The 25264-nt window shown below is 45.5% G+C and overlaps 1 protein-coding gene across 6 annotated transcripts in view; it reads right to left on the bottom strand.

Moving 5' to 3' along the window:
• Positions 1–3709: 3709 nt before the first annotated feature.
• The window catches only part of SLC1A4 (solute carrier family 1 member 4), a 37209-nt gene continuing 15654 nt past the window's right edge, over positions 3710–25264 (bottom strand). Inside the window, exons 4-9 of one of the 6 annotated variants that reach the window (XR_008748152.1) lie at positions 22560–22726; positions 18883–19116; positions 17579–17773; positions 16001–16135; positions 9928–13597; positions 3710–4623 (exon numbers count right to left, since the gene is read on the bottom strand). Coding sequence is in view for 3 of the 6 variants with exons in the window: in XM_055810862.1 (XP_055666837.1) it covers positions 13363–13597; positions 16001–16135; positions 17579–17773; positions 18883–19116; positions 22560–22726 (966 nt within the window). In the remaining 3 variants the exon portion in view is untranslated. Of the gene's footprint in view, positions 13598–16000; positions 16136–17578; positions 17774–18882; positions 19117–22559; positions 22727–25264 lie in introns of all 6 variants that reach the window. The other 5 variants (XR_008748151.1, XR_008748153.1, XM_055810862.1 and 2 more) reach the window with 5 other exon arrangements.

Below are 25264 nucleotides of genomic sequence, written 5' to 3'. Positions count from 1 at the left end.
GCGGCGTCTGTTCTGGTGTCAGCGCTGCAGCACGAGCAGTGCCCCCGGTGCCAGCGGCCGGGCAGCCCCGCTCACCGCCGGTGCGCAGCCGGAGCGGCAGGGAAGGGCAGCGAGCAGCACTTCTCCGTTCTGCCACACGATGTACCCAGCACACCGCCAGAGCGGCACCCAGCCGCAGGGCAGCAGTCCCGGGTTTCCATACACCCCCCCAAAAAACATCTCCTTACCTCTACCCACCCCCCTAAAGCAGCCACAGCCGCAGGTCAGGGCCAGGAGCCCTGGTGCGGGGGGGGGGGGGGGGGATGGGAGGGAGCTGGTGCTGTCCAGACACTTCGCCTTTCCTCTTGCTGGGAGAAGGTGACACTTGCTGTGAAATAAATAGGAGCCAGATGGTCAAGAGGTGGTGGCAGCTTTTGATCAATGTGAATTATAATGGACAAAGAATATTTGGAATTCATTTTACTTCTGAAATGTGAGATTTTGCTACTGCTTTGAGTGGGGAATAGGAGGGACTGTTTCATTCCAGTTGCAGGGATGTCTTGGCCCTTTGTCATTTGTATGTTGTCCTGAGAGGAACTGAGAGGCTCTTCAAAACCAGAGCTGGGATCTGCAGGAACGAGTCGTCAGTGCAGAGACTTGGAAAAGAAATGTTGGGATTGGTATGAATGAAAATCCATTTACATAAGCATCAGAAGAAACAGCAGAGCAGAGGAGTTAAAGACGGCTGTATTCGTAACAAGTGACACCATTGCCAGCAAAAAATGTGAGACTATGTTGGTTTTGTCAAGCCCAGAAGGTGTGCACACCAGTAAGACCATAGCACGCCCACCTCATTTGTGAAAGACCCTCCTCCCTGATAGCAGGAGGGTGGCAGCACATCACATCTCCCACTCCTTCTCCTGGCAGCCTAGCAGGAAGAGAGACTGCAGCGAAGGATGACCACAAAACAACCATCAATTCCTAAGGATTGTTAAAGAAGTGTCCCCAGACTGGGAGGTTTAGTGACGCTTTGACAGCCGTCATCCCTTGTGTACGTTGCATGCAGGTGATGGGGGCCAGACCGCTTGAACAACCACGCCTCGCTTGTGAGTGTGAGTGAATGAAATCTGTAAGAGAATGAGTGCAGGTGTAAAGCCAGCTTAAAATGTAAATAAAAACCATATTCCCCCTCTGTAAGGCCTCACGCTAGGTTTGGCCACACTGGTTTCCTACCTCAGCAAGAATGGTACTGCTAAAAGGACAAAGCCTGGTGCCTTCGGGATGCTCAGCAAGTCAAATTACTCGAGTCAAGTATTGATGCAGTACCAGGGAAGCTTAATCTTAACGATGTGGATGTGGGTTGGAACCTACTCAGTTTGCGAGATTTGAGTTGCAAATGTTTGTAGGCCCCCCTCAAACTCTAGTAGCTGTAGGCATTGCAATTTAATTACACTCTAGCACAACACGGTGAAGAGAATCCCGATCTGCCTGATTGTGTACGTGTTTTGGTGACGCAGTAATGACAGTAATTTACATCGTGCTGCTGATCACCACTATCCTGTGGAGACGGCGAACCGTCATTCCCCAAGCCTGTGGAGTGGCTTTGTGTTGCGTCTCTGGTCCTAGGTTTCACAGCCAGTTTGCAATTTGTCTGGCCCCTGGCATGTATCTTGGCAAACCCAGCCCTTATTATCATGAGGATAATTTTCAAAATGTGGAACTAAGATCGACCCTGCCTGCCCAGTTTAAAACCACAGGTACCCTCCGTAGCGTGATGGCTCGACTCTAACATCCAAGATGCAAGAACCTGCAAGAACCAGCGAATGAGCTGTAAGCTTGCCAAGCTATTTTCATGCACATCACCGCTCAGCAGACTCCTTAGAGGTACAACACACGTGTACATTCGCTGGGATGCTCATAATGGGGCGATCGCAGGGATTCTTCAACAAGCTAGCACCAGCCTATGTATTTTAAAGATGACCTGTTAGCGCAGCTGGTACCACACAACCTGTTTGACTCAAACCATCCATCTCACAGCAGAACAAAATGGTGTTGTCTTCTGTTTAACTCACAAAGCACTTCCCTATAATTATATCTATCTTAATCAGACAAACTGGGAATTAAAAAAAAGGACTAATCTGCTTCTTGGCCATAACTGGATTTCCTCTGCAAATACTAGTTACAACAGTAGCAGCAGCTTTTGTTATAAATTTATTTTAAAATGCTTTTTCTTCATCTGAGCTAGGCAAATCTGTGTCGCCTGCCTAGAGCTTTTTAGAAGGGAGAAGTGAGGAGCACTTTCCCAAAACTCTCTTCCTCTCAAAAGAAGGTGAAATTATTAAGAAGTTGGAAAGCGTTTGGTAGCCAGATTGGTAGGTGCTGGTAGAAAAAGAGAATAAAGTCATTGAACTTTAATTAGAACTTCTTCCAACTTTTATGTCTTTCTTTAAATATCGTAAGAAACTTTATCTATTTATCTGTACTCGTGCCCAGCAAGCTCTGATAATGTCTGGCTTGAGTCAGGTGGGACTCAAAGGCTTGACTCAGTTCTCGGTAAAGACAAGCAACCATTCCACGGTTTCCCACAGGTCTCGTAATGGGGGTTTCTCTTCATGGATTTCAAAGGGCGAGGGCTTAGGGCCCCGCCAAGCACCACTTACCTCAGATTTCAGGAAAGCTGCTTGTTCTAGGCAGCAGCCATGCCTGCAGGCCAAGCTGATTGGGATGGCTGGAGGCTGGGGTTCAGGAGGACATCCCTGGTAGCTCGCTGGTCTGGTGTTCCTCCAGGTGCCTCCTCAGGGCTCCAGCTAGGAGACAAAGGCACAACCGTGGAGTCAGATAGGGTTTTTGGAAACCACCACATTGATGGCTTTGTAAAATTTACATACCAAGACACAATACCAGGCACAATTGTAAGCCATACATGGGCAGGTCCTTCAAATTCTACTCTTGGTACTTGCAATTCTTGCAAATTTTGCACCCTTGTTTATTAGCTGTGGGACCAGAATGCAATGCTTGAAACTTATGAAACTACACTTACCCAACAGATTTTTTTCAGGATTTGTGATGTTCTGCATTGTGCATCTCTGGATAAAATCTACCCTATGGAGACGTTTGAGCTTTTAATGGAAAAGCTGCACCAAAACCACTTTGAGAGCAAACCCAGGCCCTCAATTCTGGAACCAGCACGCTGCTCAGTCTGACTGCAAAATCACCCTGAATTTACCAGTCCAGTCGCCTACTGCAAAGGATTTGCTGGATGATTTCTCCCACTCCTCAGTCCTCCTCCAGGGAGCAAAGTCCATTTGCTTGGCAGAAGAGGCAGCAGGTCTGTCTGTCAGCCCTCCTACTCCACTGCGACGCACGTCAATAGGAAGCAGCGACTAACCCGGGCTCTCTGGAAGCCCTTGGAGCACTGAGCACCCGTGCAGAGGGCTTGGAGGAACACTGCCCTGCACAGGCTTGCCTGGGGCTCCAGGGGAAGGGCTGAAATGGAGTGGTAATGCTGACCATCAGTGACACAGGCGTGCCGGCAAAGGGCACGGGCTGGGAAAGCAGACCCAAATCCCAAGTTAGACAATTCTCGTTCAGGGGCATTTCCAAAGGAATCGAAGAGAGTTTGCTTGGGTGACAGAGCCCAAGAGCCCAGAGCCCAAGACACCCAGCTGCTATTGCAACACGGATCCAGCTAAAAGGCTAGGTCTTCTCCAAACAAAGATGGAAACATGAATTCTATTTGGGGTTATTTTTATTTCAGATTGAGAAGCTACACAAAAAGAGAACAAACATACATTTCCATGAGGGAAGGGGAAAAGAGAGAGAACATCCTGTTGTGTCACCCTCCTACAACAAACCATCTCAGCCTGAGCCACGGGGCTGTTTTCTCCCCCGGGCAGGCAGGGAGAGTTTTTACACTGAAGGGTACACGACACGGTAAACATCTGTGATACCTACCCCAGGGTCACACCCCCAGACACAGCAATATGGTCTTTTTTTGCATATGTGCACGTACGTCTGTTCTTGGTAGATAATAAAAAGGCTGATACAGAGTCACATGGATCAAACCCATAGCTGTAAAAGAGGAACAGTTACAGATGTTCACAAGGATCAACACACCCACATGGCACAAGTACTTACTCAACAGAGTGGTTACTCCAAGCACTACGTTTTACCTAAAGACAAATACCTTTGTATCAGTGATACTGGATTGTACTGGAGCAGATGGCAGTGAGTTCCAGAGTTCATCTGTCTGTCATTTTATTAAAGTAATTAATCAAATGGCTTAGCATATAAAAATACAAGAATCCTCCCTCCTCATCAGGGCAATTTTTGTCCATGTAGAAATAAAAGCACACACACTCATACATACATCGAAGCAGGATTGCTGACAGAGAGCTTACAGGATAAAGAAAAGAAACTCACTTTCCCTGTCCCACACCAGGACTTCATGTTCTCCCTCCTGTCTCCAGGGATAACGGAGTCTCTCACCTTTGGTGCATAGTTATAATCGAAAGCCAAACAGCAACTTGGAATTTGTCCTGAAGGGAACCAGGACAAGGCACCTTTAAGGATAATAAGGCAGATTGTACACCTCCGCTGTAGGAGACTCCTCGTGTCTTAGGTGTGGTCCCGCTGTCCCCAAATCTAGAGGGATTAATCAAAATCTTATCAAACTCTTCACCTTCACAAAGCATGAGTGAGTCAGTCTCAGCTTGCTCTAACCAAGAAGCAATTCAGACAGAGAGGCTCATCTCCCATCAGCAGAGGTGCGCTCAGCTGTTTGTAGTGCTATGCGTGGCCTCCATCCCGTAGAGCATGTGCTTGGTGGATGACCTTACAGAAGTGTAGCCAGGGTAGCAACAGAGAAAGTCTAAGTAAGACTATATTCTTAAAAGATCGGCATTTTCAGGGATAGCAAACACATTACCTCCACACTGGTTACTTCAGGGAAGTAGTATCAACAGAGCCTCTGCTGCGGGACGGAGCAGGGAGGCAGTCAGGGCTGGGCTAGCTTGGTCACAATCATTTGACTTATAAAGTGTAAAAGATGTCATTAAGGTATTGCTTTAATGAAGCAGGGTTTTCTTCAGCCCAGCCCCATCTCCTACAACATCCCCTCCTAACAGGATGTGAGATAGTCTATGTCCTCGCATAGGACCAGAATATCTTTAAGTTTAATCCATGTAATACAAGACCCTGGTCCTGCTGGGGTTTGGGCAGACTGCAAGGACCACAGCAGACTCTGCAAGGGGGATACAGAGAAGGAAAACTGATCAAAAACTGAGGAAGTTTTGCTTCTGCATAAACACTGACCATCTAGAAAACATTTTTCACGTGGGAGGCGCCATGTCATACGAATACTGTGAGCACGCAAAATGCCTCTAGTTATAGCCAACAAGTTTTAAAAATGCTTCTTTACTGCTGCTGTACTGAACATGATAATCTTAAGAGGACCAGACCAAACCCCTATGCTGCTAAGGAGGTATCTCCATCAGAAGCCCACAGGCCACTGAAAGCTCAGGAAATTACATTAATGCACGCCAGCAAAAGCCCTGGCCTGTCTACATTGCGGCATTCCTTCTGGTTCTTAAAAAAGCTACAATCCAAACCAGTTAATATTTGGAGTATTTTTTTATGGTTAAGCACAATTCTTCCTGTGGGAATGTAATCCAGAGGGATTCAGGCATGTGCAAACAGTTTCCTTCAGAAAAGATTTCCCTTGGTAATTTCTTTCTGCAACATGTAACTGCAATTAACTCAAGTTGCACCAACATGCCATAAGCAGTTTAGCATCAGTTGCTAAATACACACTTGCAAAAGAAGGGTACTACTTTCCCAGTGGTGTTATCAGAAGGAGCAAGCGACAGCTATCCCGAGGAACATCTAATACCAAATTTCTTGGTTTCTGTGGCTTAAAACCACATTAACTTTGCATTACAACAGGGTTGGCTCAGAATTCATTTCCGCGCGCTGGTTCCCGTCGGCAGGCCTGCCTGCCTGCCAGAGAGCATCCCTGGCCTCGGGAAGGACGAGTATAGATGGTTCTTGAGCAGGACATCACACAAGAGCAGCTGGCCTGCTGAAATGTCCTCAGTCCTCACCTCCTGCTGGCACCGAGATCAGTGGTTAAATCCAAGCGGGATTTCATGGCTGTTGAGGATGATATATCTGCCGACGCTGAGACAGAGTTTGATAAGTAACTGTACCGTGACCTCTTCAATTAAAGAGATGTGCTTTTTCCTTTTCTATTAGAAAATCCATTCTAGAGGGAAGATAACTCTCCTATGTCTACACTTCTCCCCTTCCATCCCTCCAAAAAAGAGAAGTGATCATCCTGCACTAACACACTATTATTACCATGGTATCAATACTCAAATACACTTAGAAACCCCCGGACATTAATTTTTTGAGGGAGGTGATAGTTGTTAGCTGACAGTGAACTTGGCTTCAGGATTGAAGATCTGCTTCTAGCCTGCTTGGTGACCCTTTGCATGATTCGAGAAAGCATTCTTTCACCTTTTTCTACGTGTATTCTCTTCTACAGCTGTGAAATGGTGCCTGCTGGTCACAAACATCTGTAAAGACCCCATGTGGAGAATGAATATCATGTTAACATGAACTTCCCGAGCCAGCGCTCAGATGTGAAGACAGAGTGCTACAGGAGCCAAATAAAGCTCTTGATCACTCCTCACTAGACTTAAAACATTCAGTGGCAACTATCTCAACGTGTTGCCCAACATCTTGAAAAAGTTTCGTTTTCATACTCATTTTCCTCTTCCCTGAAGCAGCCAGTGAACAAGGCTTTCATCAACACGCTTGCATAGATAACAAGGCTGCCTTTGTCCTCGGAGAAGAATGGCTACCACACATTCATCTGAGGAGCAGCTATCCTGCAAGGAGGAATGTGGGTCAATCCCTGATCCAGAGCCGTACCGTTATTTCTCTGTGGTCATGGCTAGCAGCCAGAAGCAGCTTATCAGAGCTCCACACTGCACGCTTTGCTGTTGCTCAGTGACAATGCGCTTCAGAAGCATCAGCACTTGGCACCCGCCTCCCCCTGCAAATCCCGGCCAGTCAGCGGGCAGGGATTTGCATCATTTCTGCTACATGCCAGGCAAATGCCTGCGGTCTTTTTGTTGCTATCTGTATCAAACCGCCAAGGAAAAGATGCTTTCTTCAGGTCCCAGCTTCTTTATCCGCTCGCTTACCCTGCCTTCTGTGATATTCTCCCTGCAACCCTCCAGCTCTTCCTTCTTTTTCTCCACCTTTTTCACCCATCCTGCCAACAAGACAACTTGTTCTTTTAGTTGAAAAGCTCTTTCTTGCATCGAACCTAGACAAAAACCAAGCTGTCAAGACTCCTAATTTAGATGTTGAATCCATGGTGAGGTCTGTTAATTTACCTGAACCTAAGCTTTCATGACATGGAAGAAGGCAAATATAACAGGGCACTGGGCCCCCCTTGACTAAATCACATCTGCTTTTTAAAATGCAACTCACACTGACGCTCCCTCCCCTGCTTCCCCTGAGTTAGCCCAGCAAACGCATATACTGGATCTCCTTTCCATCACACAGTCATTCATACTCCAGCACAATGGAACCCTGACTTTGTGACACATAACTATTTGATTCCTTTCAGATTTTTGAAAAGTTCATTATTATTGAAGATTTAGTGCTCTGTGTCTTAAAGAGCTCTTTCCAAATGCTGCGAGTCACTACCCTCCACACTCTTGCCTGTGAGGGACAAGTAAGTATCTGTAAACTTAATTTACAGAAAAGGAAGCACAGGCAGAGAATTTATGTGACCTGCCTAATTCCGTACTGTTCATCATGATCAGTTATTACGGGCAGGTCTGCAAGTGATTATGAACTGCCATGGCCCAGTTAAAATCAGTGAAGATGTGACATTATTAGGAAGAAACTCTTTACCGTGAGGTGGCGAGGCGCTGGCACAGGCTGCCCAGAGCAGCTGAGGGTGCCCCATCCCCGGCAGTGGCCAAGGCCAGGCTGAACGGGGCTGGGAGCAGCCTGGGCTGGGGGGAGGGGTCCCTGCCCGTGGCAGGGGGCTGGAACTGAGTGATCTTTAAGGTTCCTTAAGCATTCCGTGATTCTACGATTTTTCCTTTGGTGAGAGTTTGTCTTTTGGTCCTCTTCCTACACGAGGCCCATAGCCCACTGCCCATGGGAGGGTCAGGATTAACAACTGTGATTTTCAACAGGAGGGTGCTTTCCAGCAGCTACAGAAACATGCTGCACTAGCAGAGGAGCAGAGTGAAGATTCAGCCAGGATTGTTGCAGATTTGCAGAAAGAGATGGTGGGTTTGTACCTTTTGCAAGCTCTCAAGGACATAACCCACAACATATGACAGGGTGGTCAGGCACAAAGACACCAGGGCCTTTGACTTGACTGAAAGAGGAACTGCCTAAACATCTCAGTTTTCATTATTCTTGCTGTAAAATACGGAGGAACCACAGCAGAATGAGTCTAAAAATGGTGACGCTGGGTCACGTGCATCTCCGGCGCTGGCCACAGCAAACGCCCAGGGAAGACCATAGGAACAGAGCAAGCACATATATAACCTAACCTTCCTGCCCCCCATACCGTCCCCAAAACCTCTCACCACCTCCAGCTCAGGGCACTGCCTCTTCAGGCAGTAACAGGGCTGCCCAGAAAAGACCAAGCAGAGACGGTTTCACCAGCTGATTTGGTATTTTGGCTGGTTCCACATTTCTGTTATGTCCAAAGGACAAAGTCCTGCCCGTCACATCCCTGGAAGGGGAGCCCTGGGTTTGACTCTAGTCTGGTCTCAACACTAAAGCCACCCTGATTGCAAAAGATAACCCCAGAAGGGTTTAAAGTCCTTGGCAATTACTGAATCTTGTAGGGCAATTACCAACACCACATCTGAGACTCAGCTAAAGCTCAGTTCCTAGGAATAACGGGTCTTAACTGAAAATTTCCTAATAGCAACCAAGTGCTAGCACCCTCCATCACTCACTGCGGCTTTTCGGGCATCGATAGCCACATCTCACGGCACAGAACAAGCACCTTTCTCAGGACAAGAGACAGATACTGCCCCACACTCTCAGAGTAACTCTTTATATTAGTAAGTCTCACAAACCTCTGGTGAGTTAAGGACAAGGAGCAAGGCAGAATGCAAACTACTTTCTCAAGGACCAGCTGGAGCCCTCAAAACTTTGTCCATTCTCCCATTTATACCTGAGCCACTGATACATAAAACCAGCCCAGGGCATTCCAGGAAATGGGATGAAATCAGGCAATGTTGGATAAAGCATGGAGTGGAAAGCCAATCCTGGAGATTGTAATAAATCCTGGAGAAGTAATAAAAGATGGTTCAAAACAGTCAGAGAAACTTCACTGAAAAAGTTAAAAGTGGAAGAATGAATGGCATCAGAGAAAAAATGGGATTGACATGCCAAAGGCTTGCAGAGTCCTCTCTTCCACACTCCCGCATCTTTCTCCCAAAACACAATCGCTGTACTAGAGGGTAGGACATGAGCTGGTTTTGTAGCCTTCTTTGCTACGGAGAGAATTTGTACCTTCCAAAAAAAGACTAAAACCAAAAAGAAAAATAGCATTTTCTAGATGGAATTTATTTCCTTTTGAAAGAAAAAGCAACTGACTAAAGGTCTCCAGTTTACAGTCATGTTGGGACAACACAAACATAAGTCCAGTCAAGAGACATTGGAGTAAAGTACCACATCGGCACCAGATTCGCGGAGTGCCTGGGTGAGAGCAGAGCAGGTACTGCTGGCTGCACCTCCACCGCTGCCGAGTACCTGCTCAGCTCAGAGCCTCTTGAAGTGAGGCCGCACCGGACCTGAAACAGGGAGCTCCCAGTGTAACACACTGCACTGCAGGTCAAGGACAGCATCTAAAATGCACATCCTTCGATAGCCCTTTCATTTTTCTCCCAATGGCCTTACCTGAAGACCTTAACCACTTGAAGCAAATGGTAAGTCTTCTATCTCATCGGGCTTTCGATCAGGATTTGCATTACAAGGGCAGTCCTTGGAATGCATCAATTTTTTTACAGTCTGAGAGTGTAATATTGGATCTTTCACATTTGTACCTTAAGGAAAAAAAAATATTTGAAGCCAGGTTGAGAGCCCTAGAAGATACAGCATGGCTATCATGAGGAATCAGAACATCACAGAAAAATCAGAAATGTGATTTCTGGCATGGATGATCCAGAAAAGACCAAGATGTTCTGCCAAGCAGTTACTCAGCATTCCTGCTTCCATGGATCCCTCTTGCTGTAAACAAACAACAAAAGAACTGGCACCTTTGTAACTCTATAATAAAGTAGGGCTTCTGTAAGATTACAGATATCTAGCAGGTTAAGACTGGAATACTCATGGTTCATATAAATCCTATGGCACCTGTTTCCAGGAGAAGGAGCATTAGATTTCCTTGGTTACATTCCTGCTATGAAAATGATCTGATCTCCTTAAATCTGACTGCTCTAACAAGCTTTACATGGGACTAGACATCCACATTGATGCAAAACGTGGCAATCAACTAGTGGGGAGTGAGAGAGACATTATTCAGCAAAGACTTTTGCTAAAGTGTTGCTTCTGCACTGCTATTGGAAAATACTAAGACAGCTCTGAGGTATTGGCTTTGATTTACCATCTCCTGGGATCTACTGTCAGGAAGAACGTGCCACAGCCTATGGCGTGTGGCTGCAAGGATGAGGCACAATCAAGCTGCAGCACCACAGGGAAGAAAGATCAAGACAGCAGTGGCAAGGTGCTGCCTGCGAGGAAGGACTCGCCTAGGCTAGTACTTTTACCTGTGGGCAACACCAGCCTTGAGCTGAAAAAAAATAAAAGTTGAGAAATGTTCTAGTCCTAAATGGTGCTGTGAGGCTTCACGAGAATTGTCATTTGAGTGCTGCTTGTTCCCGTGTCCTGATCCCAGCTGCACGTGTCATGGTGAGGGAGAGCATCAGAGGAGCCAAATATTTGATGGGGGATAAAGTGCAACTACAGAACCCAGCCCACAGGGAACAGTCATGATTTTCAGCTTCTTTGAGACATTCCATATACTACTTTAAAATCAAAGTATTTGGGTTCTGGTGCATTCAGATTTTTCAAAGAAATACTTAGACTTGTTTAAAAAAGAAAAAAAGGTTTTGTTGAGAACTTATTTTTTCAAACCTCCAACATTGTTCAAAACACCTCTTATTTGTTGACTTTCACCGTCAGCTACAAAGTGCGCTTTTGGTTTCCTGAGTTGAAAGGAGTTGGGATGATTGTAATAGGAGGAAATACAAAGTTTCAGTGGGTCTTGATCTGCTAAAAATGAAATAATAAATAGTGGGCGAAGGATGTCCCTAGCGAATTGTGTTTGTCTCCTTCCATTTTGCAGATGAATCAAGGAATGACCAAATTTTGTGGACAAGGTTATAAATAAACTGGTTAAAAAGAAACTCCACCTGCAGTTTCTCAGTGGACTGACTAATCTTTTCCTACTTCGAATGTTTGCATAGCCCTGCTGCACGTGGTTTAACAGCCAGCAATGACGCACTCACTGTGTTTTCCCTCAGAGGTAGCCACATCTCATTCTGAGCCTTTTTGCAAAATTCATTGTGTCCCTTTACCAGCAAGGATGCTTTGCAAATGAAGGCTGCTGCTGCTGCTATGCAACTGGAGCTGCCTCTTCCTAGTGCCGTGACCATAAACATCAGCAACTGGGTGTCTTTCCAAGATAGCTTCCTCTGAAGCAAGAGAGGAGAAAGAAAAAGGGAGACTTAGCATTACTTTGTATCAAAGCCCAAGTGTAAATATGTATTTTCTGAATTAACAGTGTGGAGACTGAACATACGCAATCATCTTGCTAAGGCAGCCAAGGGAAAGTGTCACAAATCCAGGCAAACCTCGGCATATGCACAGCCTAATTTTATAACTATTTGCTGTCCAAAAAGCCAAGATAAATCAACAGGATCTTTGCAATGAGTTTGCCAGACTTTGTTTAGGTTTAGGGTGCAAATTCAGGAAGTATGTTGTAAAGGAAAAAAGGTGGAGTCGGAATCCAGGAGCATTTGGCTCAGCCTCAAGCACAGGTTACCACCTGCCACTAAGCACCACGGTGGCCCAGCACCACCCACCATCACTAAACGTAAGCTGCGGCTGGAAGAGCATTTACAGCGGGACCAGACTCCTACGGGAACAGGTGTGCGGCTGGCCCAGCGCACGGAGGTCACTGCACTACACAGGGTTACCACCTCACCTCTTCCCCTTCCGAGCCAACACTCAGACTTGCCTCTTGTCAGTTCCCACGTGATGTGGGTTCAGATTTTCCCCTGTTCAATTTTGCTGGAAGAGGCTGGAAAAGGCATATGACTTAAATCTGTTTGGACTGACCCATTAAATAAACATGAGCAGGACACGGCATGCTTAGCAAAGGAGCATGCGTGTTTTCATGAAAGGAACCGACTTCTTGATTTCTCGATGTTGTCACAGGCAAGCCTCTTTCACACGTATTTAAGCTGGAACAGACCCTGTATTTTTTCAGCCCCATAGGGATTGCTTTAACAAAATTTGTGTTTTCTCTGGATTTTTTCCTTAACAGCTCAGTTAGAGGAAAGGAGAAACCAGTCCTTAATCTACATGAAGAGCTATGTTTGGTCCCAAAGTTTGGGAGTTACTCATCAAAAGGCAGGGAAGCTGCTATGAGCTGCAATGCAGTGGGGGAACGGAACAAGGGTTAGACCTCTATAAACTAGTAATTCAGATACGAAACAAAAAAAAATTTTTTTAAAAAGAAAAAGCTAGTTTTCAGGATATATTTGCAAGTTTTAAGGTATTGGAGAACAGGAGAAGAAGGGGAGTGGGAGAAAAACGTTGCTTCGTCTCATGTCTGTAATGGTCATAAGCGTTTCCAGGCCAGAAAATAAATTTAAGTAATGCTTTCACTCAACCTGGAGTTTCTAGACTGCATCTCCATTCAAACAGCAGCACAATAAGCTTACTAAATTTTCCTTACAATAAGCACATACTGGGTATGTCTACTTCCCCATCTCCAACCCACGTGAGCCTTTACTAACAGAAGCCTTGTTAAACCAGAAGTCTCAATGGCATTGTTTTCACATACATGTATATGTGTGTGCACGTGCAACACATACACATGTATACACACGAATTATCAAAATAGTGTTATGAAGTGAGTGTTCTTTCTCAACAGCCCTTCGCTGCCCACCCCACCTCCCTCCCCCTCCCCAGGCCAGCATATTTCATTAACAGACTGGAACTGAAAGTTTCAAGAGCTATCCAGCCCTTGTTAGCACTGCAAACGTCTAGATGCGTTAACAAGTCCCAGTCCACCTCTAGCACACGTGAAGACGAACGGCCTCTAGTTCACAACACTGATTCCTTGGATTCCGGGTCTGCTGTACTGGTTGTGTTGGAGACTTGATTTTTGTGGGTTACCAAAGGCGACGTTTCCCCTTCAGACTTGCTGTTAGCAACTGCTTCTACGTTGACTTCCTTTAGCTCCTGCTCTTTGTCTTTCTTTTCTTTCTCATTCAGGTAATTAAGGATGCCTGCTCCTAGGGCATCCCCTTCCACATTCACAACTGTGGTGGTTCGGTCCCTGGTTAAGATCACAAACAAAAAACAAAGGGGCAGGCTTTTAGCTTAAGAGAGTTAAAAACACAATAAGGGGAGCTGACTCACCCCTGCTGATCCACTAACATCGGTGGAGCTAGACAAGGGAGATGTCGTTACCATAGGTATTTTCCACAGAAGTATCTTCACCGTTTCAGAACTAAAAGCATGCACCAGAGCTGGTTTAAGGTTGGCCCAAGCATTACTGGTTCTGGTTTCTCAGCGGGCTGGAGCAATGGTACTATTCTTTCTCAGACATGCTGCTTTTCCCAGCCCACCTCCTTTCCCTTCCCCTTCCCCAGGCCAGCATTTTTCAAATGCAAGTTCAGAGCAGGAACTTAATTTGGGGTTATCCAGAAGGTGATGCAGAGTACCCAGCTCTCCTTTTTAACTACAAAAACTTGTACCTTAACCCAAACATCTACTCAAGGTGTTCTCCTGAAGGCAGGCAGAATGGCTGCGTTCTCTCGCTTTCTGCTAGTAGCACCTGTCTTAATCTTTGGTCCTACGTGTCCCAGGGTCTAACGGAGATTTACGGGTCACAAAGATGAACAATTCACTGCCTTCCGTTAGTCATTCTGCAGCCTAACTTCAACATGTGCTCAGCTTCTAACTGTGGTCCTCTCTGGTAATTAAATGGCTGGTATTTAAACGAGACACAGGACTTTTCACTCCCCCCTTTCCCCTTCTGTTACCACAAGGCTGAGCTCCCTGACTAGAACAGCAGCGTGGACCACCCCGGGACACTACATATTGTGGAACGAAGGCAGCCGGCACAACACAGGCTGAGGGCAGCCCGGAGCGAAAGGAAGGGCAAGCTTTCCCCTCTTGCCTCCAAGCACTTGCAAGGGCAGTTGTGGAACACACAGCTACTGCTGTAATCCCTTAGGAAGATGGGATACAAAGGGCTGACCACCGCTTCGCCTGTCTCTCCCGTCCTTTGGAGGTGGCTGATCCCCAAGAGGTGACAGCAAGAAAGAGCTCAATGGCCCTAATGAAGCCGTAGGAATATGATTATGCTCCATAGACACGCGTGGTGTGGGAAGGGAAGGAGGCAATACAGCTGCTGCCTTCCCCAGCCTCTGGAATTCAAGAGTGTCCTTAGGCATCCCAATTACATCTGCTATGGAAGTACATCATCTGTACATAGAGGCTGGTGTTTCCAAAAAGCTATGCAGAGGGATTACGTAGACTCTAAACCAGGAACCGCCCAGAAGTCTACCACCTGGAAAAAAAACCCCAATGGGACTCAGATCGCTGGACTGACCAGCCATTTCAGCCCACTACCCAACTTCAACAAGATGGCTTGAAAGCAGATTATGCTTTTCAATTCTCAGGTCATGCTTACTTCACTAGCATTTAAATGCTAAGCATGCTGTAATTCTTGAGTGCTCAGAGAAGTCCTTCCAGTTTGATTTTCTAGTATTTGAAGAACAGCAGTCGGCCAGGTTTGTTCAAGGAAAAGCAGAGACACCGCTTTTCCACAGGGCTTACCTAAGCTCTACGCAATCACCTGCATGTGGCATTTACACCTATCACTCACATGTGGCTGGCTCCCCAATACTTAAAGCAAAACAAATTTTCTAGGCTTTCCTTAATCTACTTCAAGTGGTACAGAAGGTAAATTTACACCTTGATAAGGACATAACTACACTGAGGGGTGAGATAAGCTCTTCCAAACAGAGCTGGGCAAGGAGATAAGCTCTCACATTTCAAGGAGGGGAACAACTCTTGGAAAGGAGAGAAGGAGCTGCCTGACTTCTCACCTCTTTCCTAGAAGATGGAAAGGAAAGGTGGTAACATTGTACTGAACTTGTGACTCCCAGCAGCGTGTTCCAGCTATGACACTGCCCGCAGCTGTGATGAGTGCCACAAACCCTCTGGGTCCCTGCCCTGCCAATGGATTGGCACCTCTCTGTGATGCTTGTGTGGGTGCCCAGACCAGTCTTGAACTGTAAAAATAGTTCAAACCATGGCTGACAACAGCTTCTGATGGAGCCTGCTTCCCATATGTGACCAAGAAAGCTTTCCATCACTTGTCTATTTCCTTTTTCTTCCTTCCCTCCTAGCATCCAACTAATCACCAGCAATATCAACACCTCCTGAACAAACTTTTAACAATCCTTCTAAAAGGAATTGAAACCAGGAAGAAATAAGTTTCAATAAAGGCTGAGTAAAAAAGCTCAAGAGGGATTTTAGCACACTAACTGCTTTAATTGAGAAGGGACCGTGTTTTCCATTATCTCTCAAGAGTTACCTGTCCTATAGACAGTCGTATCTCGTAGGGTTTTATTTTATACTGTGCTACTTGGACTATCCTGCCTCATGTTTCCAGCCGAGCATGCTACGAGTCATACAACAGCAGGTAAGTGTGTCCTAAAATACTTACACAATCCAGTCCACTGCTAATATCAAGGAGAGATCGTTGGTTGGAAGTCCAATGGCCTCCAAAATGATGGCGATGGTGAGGACTCCTCCGGCTGGGACCCCGGCTGCGCCTACGCTGGATGCAGTAGCTGTCACACTGCAAATCAATTTGTGTACCTGGTTAGCAGGAGCTCTGCAGCACTCCTCTTCTACACTTGGGTCACACATTTCCCTGCCATGGGAACTGTAAACAAACTCTACAGCATGTGACACACAGACCATTCGCTTCCCAGGCAAACCCTTTCCTGCCTGCTGATGCAAAGTAACAGGTACAGAGCACAGCTGCTCAGCAGGCATCCACAGCAGCTACCAAGGCAAGGGCTGTGTGTTTAATACCATGATTGTCTTTTCAAAAAAAAAACCCAACCAACACAACTATATTGCAGCCTTACTAATATATCCATTTCCAAGGCATTTATCAGTTCAAGTACGTTGAGTGCATCACATCTCCTGGCCCCAAATGTACACAGGTAAAGCTTGCCATGCAGGGTACTGCTGCTTCTCTGTATCTTGTTTGCATTCAAACACAGACCCTAAATCAGGAGCTGGAAACCTGCGGTGCACGTGCTACAGACATGGACCACGCGCCTTTTCGTGTGCAGATGTCTACGACTGAGTTTTCGTTGGGCCATAACTGCACCATTCTCGGGCCTGTGCTAACAGCTGATTCACTAAAGGGTACCTGAAAGGCTAATTGGGTCATCTGCAAAGAAAACAAACAATATACTGGGAAATGCAATAAGAAGGAAAATAAAACCTGGCCAGGGAGGGTAAAAAATGCCAGGAACCAGCACTAGGAGGCATCTGGTGGATACAGCTACGGCTTTTCGGCACAGTCAGGGGCCAGAACTTCTTGTAGGATTGTAGGATTCACTTAAGGAATTCTGAGGGACGTGAAGAGGATGACACTTTGTGGGATATGGGACATGGAAGGAGATTCCAGGCATGGAGGAGAGAAAGAGTCCTAGAGAAGGAGGCAGGACCGAGGTGGTGGAGGGGATGATGGAACAAAGCGGTCAGGAGGGGAATGATAGCAGGTCTGACCTAGGAAGCTGGCGATGTGACGGTAGTAAGGGCAGAGATAAGCAGGAGCAGAGTTTTTAGTGTAAAATTTATACATAAGGAACTGAGGAGGTTGCAGGAGGATCTTCCAAGACATCCAGAGGGGGAATGAAGGGCAGCTTTCTGGGTAGAGCAGCATGCCTCAATTACCCAGCTTAATGGTGAGTTGAAGGTGGGGGAGCGAGATGCTTAAGGAAGGAGAATTTCCATGTCAGAAACAGCTTTAAACAGCTCAAAGTCTGTTTCAGAATTCAATTACCCCTCCCACGTTCCACCTTTTATTAAATAGAGATTCTGGCAAATCTTATAAAGCTTGAAAGACTCCATCCTTTAATTACCCTATAATTATGTTTCATAGCAGTTTGCAAGCTTTAGGTCAGAGATGTGGAATGCAAACTGCTAGCTATTAACAGAAAGACCACAGACTTGAATGTGTCTAGGGGCCAAAAAGATGTGGTTGCAATAGCAAGCAACTTACAGAATTGTGAAGATTTGCCCAGGGTTGAGGTCGACGTTGTTCAGCTGAGCAATAAACACAGCTGCCATGCACTGAAAAATAGCAGCTCCATCCATGTTTACAGTCGCCCCGATGGGAAGGATAAACCTGCTGATCCTCTTGTCGACTCCATTGTTCTCCTCAATACACTTGATCATCGATGGGAGAGTGGCTGAGCTAGAAACCGAGAACAGAAAAAATCAAACACAAAGCATCAGGGTGCACTGAATGGAAAGTCACTCTCTCATGGCTTTCGTATCTCTGACATGCTGCAGACGGGACCGTCAAGACATTTTATAGTCCCTCTCTTGTCATGACAGTAATGAGGGACCCCCCTTGTTCATCTTGAGCAGTGGTATTTAATAATCTGCTTCCATCCAGAAATAGCTGATCAGGATTCTAATCTCCCAGAGGCAAGAACTCATGACTTAACACAGTATGCAGCCGAACGAGGGTGTGGAATGGCCAAGTCTCAAACCACAAAAATACACCAATAGATAGCAATATAAACAAAACAGATACAACAGCAATCCCTGTTAATGTTGTACTAGCACCTTCTCAAATGAACAGACAAATAATAAAATTTTAAAAACAATCACTGTTGGATTTATTTCTTGTGTTATAAATGACACTGTTTTATTCATAAACCCTCTCCTACTTCATGTACTTCAGCTCCTGTGACAGACATCCATCTGCTTTTGAAGATGACCTGAAATGATTTTATATAGTTGTGATATTTCATCAGGTGTTTGCCCTTTGAGAAAAGTGTAAATGACATGTTTGGTAGCTTGGTTATGACGAATAAAAGCTGATCAGGCCAGATCTTTGAAATCAGAAATGTTAAAGTCCCTTTACACTACCCAATAAATCTGATTTGCTCCTGCAAAATTAGTCTAAAGCTTGTTCCAGATCCTTCTGAACTTGGAGAACTAAACTTGTCAGGACAAAATCCCTCGCTACTGACCCTCACTTTACTTAAAATTGAAAGGACAGCTGGCAGAATCTTTTTAAGGCAAACACTTTCACCTTTTCCCCACAAAATTTCCAGCTCAGCATCATGCTACAGTCCCATTATTTTGAGGAATTGTTTTTTACAGCTCATTATGAGTATGTGCTGTGTGGCAGGCTGCTGACAGCAGTGAGACTCTACGCTCAGAAGTCTCTTTTTGCAATCTCAGGAACAACATTCACACCTAAAACTCAACACAGTTTGGTGTTGGGCTATAACCAGTTTACAGTGACAAATATAACCAGGCTATAATTCCAAAAGAAGCACAGAAACCCACCTGGAGCAAGTGGCAAACGCAGTGGTTAGTGGTGTGATAAGCCCTAAGAGGAAGCGATACGGATTTTGACGTGTGGATGCAAAATAAATAAGCGGCAGAATGATTCCTCCATGGATGAAGTGGCCCAGAATAGAGGCGAAGATGTATTTTCCCAGACTGGTCACCAGAAGCACAATATCTTCCATTTCCACAATCTTGCTCCCAACAAGGAACATAATGCCAACAGGTACATACCTGCATAAATAAATATCGTCTGTCATTAAGTACGAACAAAAATCCATAAAAACCATGCCATTTCCCATCCTGGAGATAAAATTCTCCTAACGAGTATGCTGCTGCTGCAGAGTACCACCTTATTCACCACACACTCAGGTTAAGCAAACTCGGAAGGCCTCTTTGAACAGTCTTGCTTGTTGGAAGGCAAGCAGTCAAACTGCAACAGCTCTGTTCCCCCAGACCCTCAGGGACACAGCCAGCAGAGTGCCGAAGGGAAGCCAAGTGGGAAGCAGAAACGCTGGCAGAAGATATCAGGACAAGACACTGGTGTGGAGTTTTAGTCCATCAGGGAGGCAAGCAAAGACCTAAAGCTGAAGTCACTGTGGGAAGGACAGCAGATGGCAGGAAAGAAAAAGGAGCAGTATCGTGTCACTAGAGCACAGAAAGGGGCGGAGGAGTCGGAGCCCACACATGCGGTGCCTACCAGCACAAGTACGGAGCTAGGTCATTAAAATGGCAGGCATACTGGGAGCCAACATATTCAGCGTAGCAAAGCAGCAGCTATGCCCATACCAGAGAGCTCAGCTAAAGGCACATGCCAGAGACAGCAATTAACTGCTATTTGCCTGCAAGAGACTAAGTTAAATGATCAGATTTCCAGAGCTTCCCTCAAGCCAGCAGCCGCGTACATTCGTATGCCTCCTATCTAGAAACATGCCACGTCTTAGGCTGCGAGCATTTGAGGTTTCCTTTGTCAGGAACACCTGGAGCTGCTCCAGGGGAAGGGCCACAGCCACACCTCCGGTCCCAGCGGCGCAGCTGGGAACAGCCCTGAAGAGGCAGAATTGCCCTTGCACCTACAGCACAACAGCTACTAAATGAACTGCAGGAATCACTTCAGGCCCAGGGTCCATTCCTCCAAAGCTCTGCTTGGGATGTCTGTGCCCGAGTGCCTCTGCTCATGCTGCCAATGCTCCATCCATTTCTGCTTCTAAGATTAAGAAACACTAAAAGATCACCCAGCCCTCCAAACCCTGCCCCAAGCACACACGGCGTTACAAAAGATCTGCCGGTACACCTCAGGAACAGAGCACATTTTTCGCCCGCTCTCCCCTCCAACCCAAAGCCCATGTTCAGCAAAGCTGATCTGGGACGTGAGGACAACCTCCAGGGCTGGTTAGGGTTTGGAAAGGTAGGCAAGCCTTAAGGTCACCCAGATCGCTCCTTCCTAGCCTGCCTCTCCCTCAGCGGCTCTGCAGGTCCTCTGCTCTGTGCAGAGCACCTCCATGTCCCAGATCAATGCCAGCACCCTCTCTCTGTCCTCCCCTGGCCAAATCTCTAGGGGGGGGGATGATGAACCTTCTCCACTCAGCCTCTGCCAATTCTGCAACATATTGCCTTTGAACGACGTTTCTGAGCACCCCGATGAGCCAGATCTCCATGATCCCTGGTCCTGTGCAAGCGCTGCAAACATGGGCACTGGACTCTGAGCTGAGCATGGATCCCTCCCCTCGAAGAGGGAGGCTGGAAAGGAAGGAACTGAAAGTTGAGACCAAAGTGCTGCTAAACATGGGAGCAGCCGTTGAATGGGACCAGCTATGAGCTCAAGGTGTCTTTTCTCTTGGTAGTACGATTTCACCCATTCCAAAGTATCCTTTGGGAAGCACATGCAGCTTGACAGATTTTGAATAAATACCAGGACGACAAAAGAGCCTTAAGGAAGGAAAGAAAACAAGTAAGGGCTATGGTGCACTGCAGTGTTAAGAGTCAGTTGTGGTCCTGATAATCCTTTACTTTGTGGATTACACACCAACTGATTGGCTTGAAGTGTTAGCACCGTAATCAGCTGAATACAAGAACTGCCTCTTATCAGTATTCAGTGTCCAAGGAATTACACTCAAGAGTAAAAGACTTAAGCTGCTTTGAGACTGAATTTTTCAATCCCCTATAACGGCAACTAACAGAGAGATCTGCCTGTGTAAAATCAGGTGTTTTGTTAAAACCTTTCTACTTCTCAAAGGGAGGAAAACAGTAGGAATGAAAAATGCAGAAAAAGAAGGGAGGAAAAATACCTCCACTAAGGTAAGCTTATAGCTTTTCCAACAGCTTTGGAAAGAGAGTGATAAATGTCCCACTGTTAATTTGTGGGACTAGCTGTCCTCATGAGTATTTTTATTTTTGCATGTGACATATTAGTACTGTTGATTTCACAGCAGCAGTCTCGACCCATCCAGCTCCACAAGAACAGCCATGACACTGCTCTGAGGCCCAGGTTCATCCTACCTGACAGAAAACCCAGTCAGGAGGCTGGTCCTACCCCAGCTTAGGTGGGGTAGAACTGCTCTCTAGACATGCCTGCCTCCTCCAGTGCTGGTTTCTTGCCTAGTGAGGAAGTTCAGTGTGCTCCAGTTCCTAATACACAGACTTTTTTGGTGTCAAAAGCTTTGTGAAATCAGTCAGAGTCACATTCACCCCATAAACATGTGAAGGGTAGTAAAATAATGGATTTGGTCATTAATAGGCAGGAGATAAAATAATCAACCTTAGGAAATACCAACTGTCAGGGATGTGAAATGAAAAAGAAAAGAATCTCTAGAGAAGCAAACATGAACAAGAAGCAAGCAGCTGACTGATGACTCTGCTAGTAACATTAGTTCTTGCTTCACCCTAGAAAATGAAAGAGTTCTCAGAAGAGGAACAAAGATTTAAAGATCCACTGTATAACTCAGGCTCTGACAACGGTAATAATGACAAAACACTCAACAGGCAGCACTACTGTTTCTGTAGGATGGAGAGCATAGCCCTGGAGACTGCTCCTCCCTCTTACACAAAGGGATGCAGGTTCTCCATCGCCCTTTGGTACACGTGGACAGGTGGGGCTCTGCGTTCATGCACTCAACAGGGTTTCTCTCAAACCAACACCAGTGAGTGGGCTGTCTTCTGATCTTCTCAGGTATTTTCCAGGTCAGTACAGGAAACCTTTTGACCAACAGAAAAATGAAGGCATGAAGCTGCGAGTCTGATTTTAGTTACACACCGCATTTGCAAGCACTCCCCAAGCACAAACATCCCCGGCCTTCACACGGAGTACTCCTCACTTGCTCACATCTCCTTTATTCAGTCAAGGCCAGTGCCTTTAGGCACAGGATGGCAGCTAGACACAGCCTTATGCTGCTTTGAAATGAAAAGTCTTCTTTCCCCTAATTCATCAAAAAGAAGTCCCGGAGAGGATTTTTTAAGCAGCCCTCTGAAGTGTTCCAGACTGATACCTTAAGCTATGCATGACTGTCTAATTACAGGGCACAAGGAAGAAGAAAAGACCCCATCATGTGACGCCATGACATTCACTTTTGCTGCGATGAGGGATCTGACAGGAAAAAGCTGGAGAGGCGGATAAATGGTGAGATTCCTGAACTAAGCATAATATTGTACTACAGACGTATCTGCAGCCACACACTTACCACATAATCCAGGAAACCAAGACCATAGTTGCCTCATTGAATGAATTAAAGAAGCGAATCAAATCTTCCCCTTCCTGGCCAAGCTTCTTCAGAGCCACTCCTAAAACCAGAGCAAACAGCACCAGTCCCAGGATATTCATCCCTTCAATTTCAGTACCCACAGGGACCTGCAGAGGCAAAAAAAGGCAGCTTGTTAGATGCAAGACCCACACAAAACCCAACAACAGGGTCACCTCATTTTGTTGGCTGCATGACTGATCTGAAATCAACAAGCAGAACTTGTTTTGGGAAGGAAGAACCTATTTTGTCCAAGGGAACTTGGACACCTCCCTAGTGATGAGCTGGCGGGGATCCACTGGGGAAGGAACGGGCCTCCCACTACCTCCCTTCGTGCCCTTCAATACGATACAGGTGCCCTCAGTGACCTGAGCAGGACACCTCCCCAGTTTACTCAGGACAAGCACCACTGCAGAAGTGAAACAACATGGGCACCAACCACATGTCTGCAGTTAAAAGACAAACTTTCCTCCCTGTTTTCCCAAGAGGGAAGATGGGTGTGGGAGAGAGCGCAGGTATGAATGGCAGATACTGATGATACTGACTTGGTAGCTCTGCTTATTCCACCGAGCATCATCCACTGTTGCCGCTATGATATTCTACTGCCTAAACAAATTATACTTGCAAGAGGCTGGCGGCCGTCTGGCCCCAAACATGCTCTTATTTCCTGACACCTCTGATGGGAATCTGCTCTTCCAAAATGCCAGCTCCATCACCTTAGCACAATATTGATACCAAGGTGAAAACCACAAGAAAACAATCAATGTTATGAAGCAGAAAGGGGGGAGAGGGACAGAACAAGGTAGCAAACTGTGGAAATATACTCGTTCATCTGTCCACATCAGCCATGGGAGATACAGAGAGAACAGAAGAAATACCTGTTCTGCTTGTCAGAAATCATGTGGCTGCATGGTAAAAGGATAAACCCAGGACCCACCTATTGACAAAAACTAGTCTGCTCTGCTGGTCCTTCAGTCTGTTTCTCAAAGAGAGCTGGAGCTTGTTTGGCAAGGTGGTATCATACGAACTGAATGAACGTTCTTGTGGCTATGTAAAAAATATAATTGTTTTGACAAACTGGTTCTTTTTCCTCCCAACTTGGCAGTACAAGCTCAACATGTCAAATTGTTGTTTTATTTGGAAGAACTTCTAAAACAGATTAGGTTTGTGTACAAGTTTTGGCCTTCTGGCTAGTTTAAGTAGACACTAGCTCAATACTAGGAAAGAAAAATATATTCTGAACTCAAAGCTTGAAATGAACATTGACTGAAGAACTTGGGATGCTGGATCTGCTAAACCTGAGAAAACCAGCCTGCTTGAGAGGATATTTTTGCTGGAAGTATACTATTGAACTGGACTGTCTCTTAATGGCAGGTGGAAACAAAGTACTGCAGGGAAGGGGATAAAACAAATTACACGCAAAAGCATGAAGGCTAAACTGCTGTTAACAAAAGCATTTACAAGCAATGAAGGTTCTGTGTTTTTTCATTTGTTAGCTACAAAGTAATTAGATGTGGGACCTTCAATTTTTTAGGGTGGTTACTTGTTCAGGGCTAAGTTATCAGTATTTATTTGATTTCCAATTGAAAGAGCTGAAAACACGGACAGGATATTAAGAATGGGGCACAGCGTATCTCCAGAGACGCCTGAAGAAATGTGCTGTTTTCTCCACACACAGTAACACTTTTCTGTCTGGACAGTTTTGTCCATACTCTGTTTTGTGTGCCTGAAAGCCCTAAACTCTTCTGTGGTTAGAAAAGACAAAAAAATGACACCCTCCCATTAACTGCATAAACTGTGCACATGGCATGCACACATTTTTCCAGTTTTCACTTCTGTTGGCAAAACATAGCTCTAGGGTAGGAGATAAAATTTACCATAAGGCTGAAAAGAATCTTCAAATTTCAGTGACAATTTGCTGAATTTCAGCAACTTGTTTACTGGAATTTTATTTCAGTGACAATTTACCAGTAACAGTGTACAAACTGATGTATAAGTCTCAAATTTTATGACTTTTAAAATGATTTTATTATAGCAGGAACAGAGTCAATGCGAAGTAAAATAATGCTGCATGTCATTTCATCAAAACCAAAGCTTTCTCTGGGAAATATCAATTTAGGCAAAATGTGAACGTTTTTAGAACAGAAAAGAAACACTTGTTTCATTCACATGGAGTGAATGCAACACTTTTTCAGTTTGACACAACTTTTCACCTTGTTGTTTTTTGTTGGTTTTTTTCCAAGTCGTAGTTTTATAATATAACATCTTCTATTGGGTTCATTTTTGATACAAGGCTAATATGAAAAGTTCAGCTTGGAACAGAATTTTACCGTAATGGGCTAAAAATTTTTCCATAAAAAATATCTTGAAAACATTGAATGCTCTTTTGTTCTGGTTCTCATTCAGAAAAAATTATTATGAAACTTTGCTATGAAACAGGAATTCAGTGTTTCAAGCTGCTGAAAAGTACCCAGCATCCTGACCTGGATGTTACTGGGACAGAATCTCATTATACTACTTAATACCGATGTTTTGCAAAACATCTCCACCCTTTAAACTCCCTCTTCCAGAAATTTGCTTCTCAACTCATTAAATGCAGCGCTGTGAGCCTGAAGCCCAGAAACCTGCTACCGTCTGGGCTTCTCAGA

The sequence above is a fragment of the Falco peregrinus genome, chromosome 7 (genome assembly GCF_023634155.1).
Source record: "Falco peregrinus isolate bFalPer1 chromosome 7, bFalPer1.pri, whole genome shotgun sequence".
Taxonomy (NCBI): domain Eukaryota; kingdom Metazoa; phylum Chordata; class Aves; order Falconiformes; family Falconidae; genus Falco; species Falco peregrinus.
Note: the sequence above shows the minus strand (reverse complement) of the source record. Positions and strands in the feature narration are given on the sequence as shown.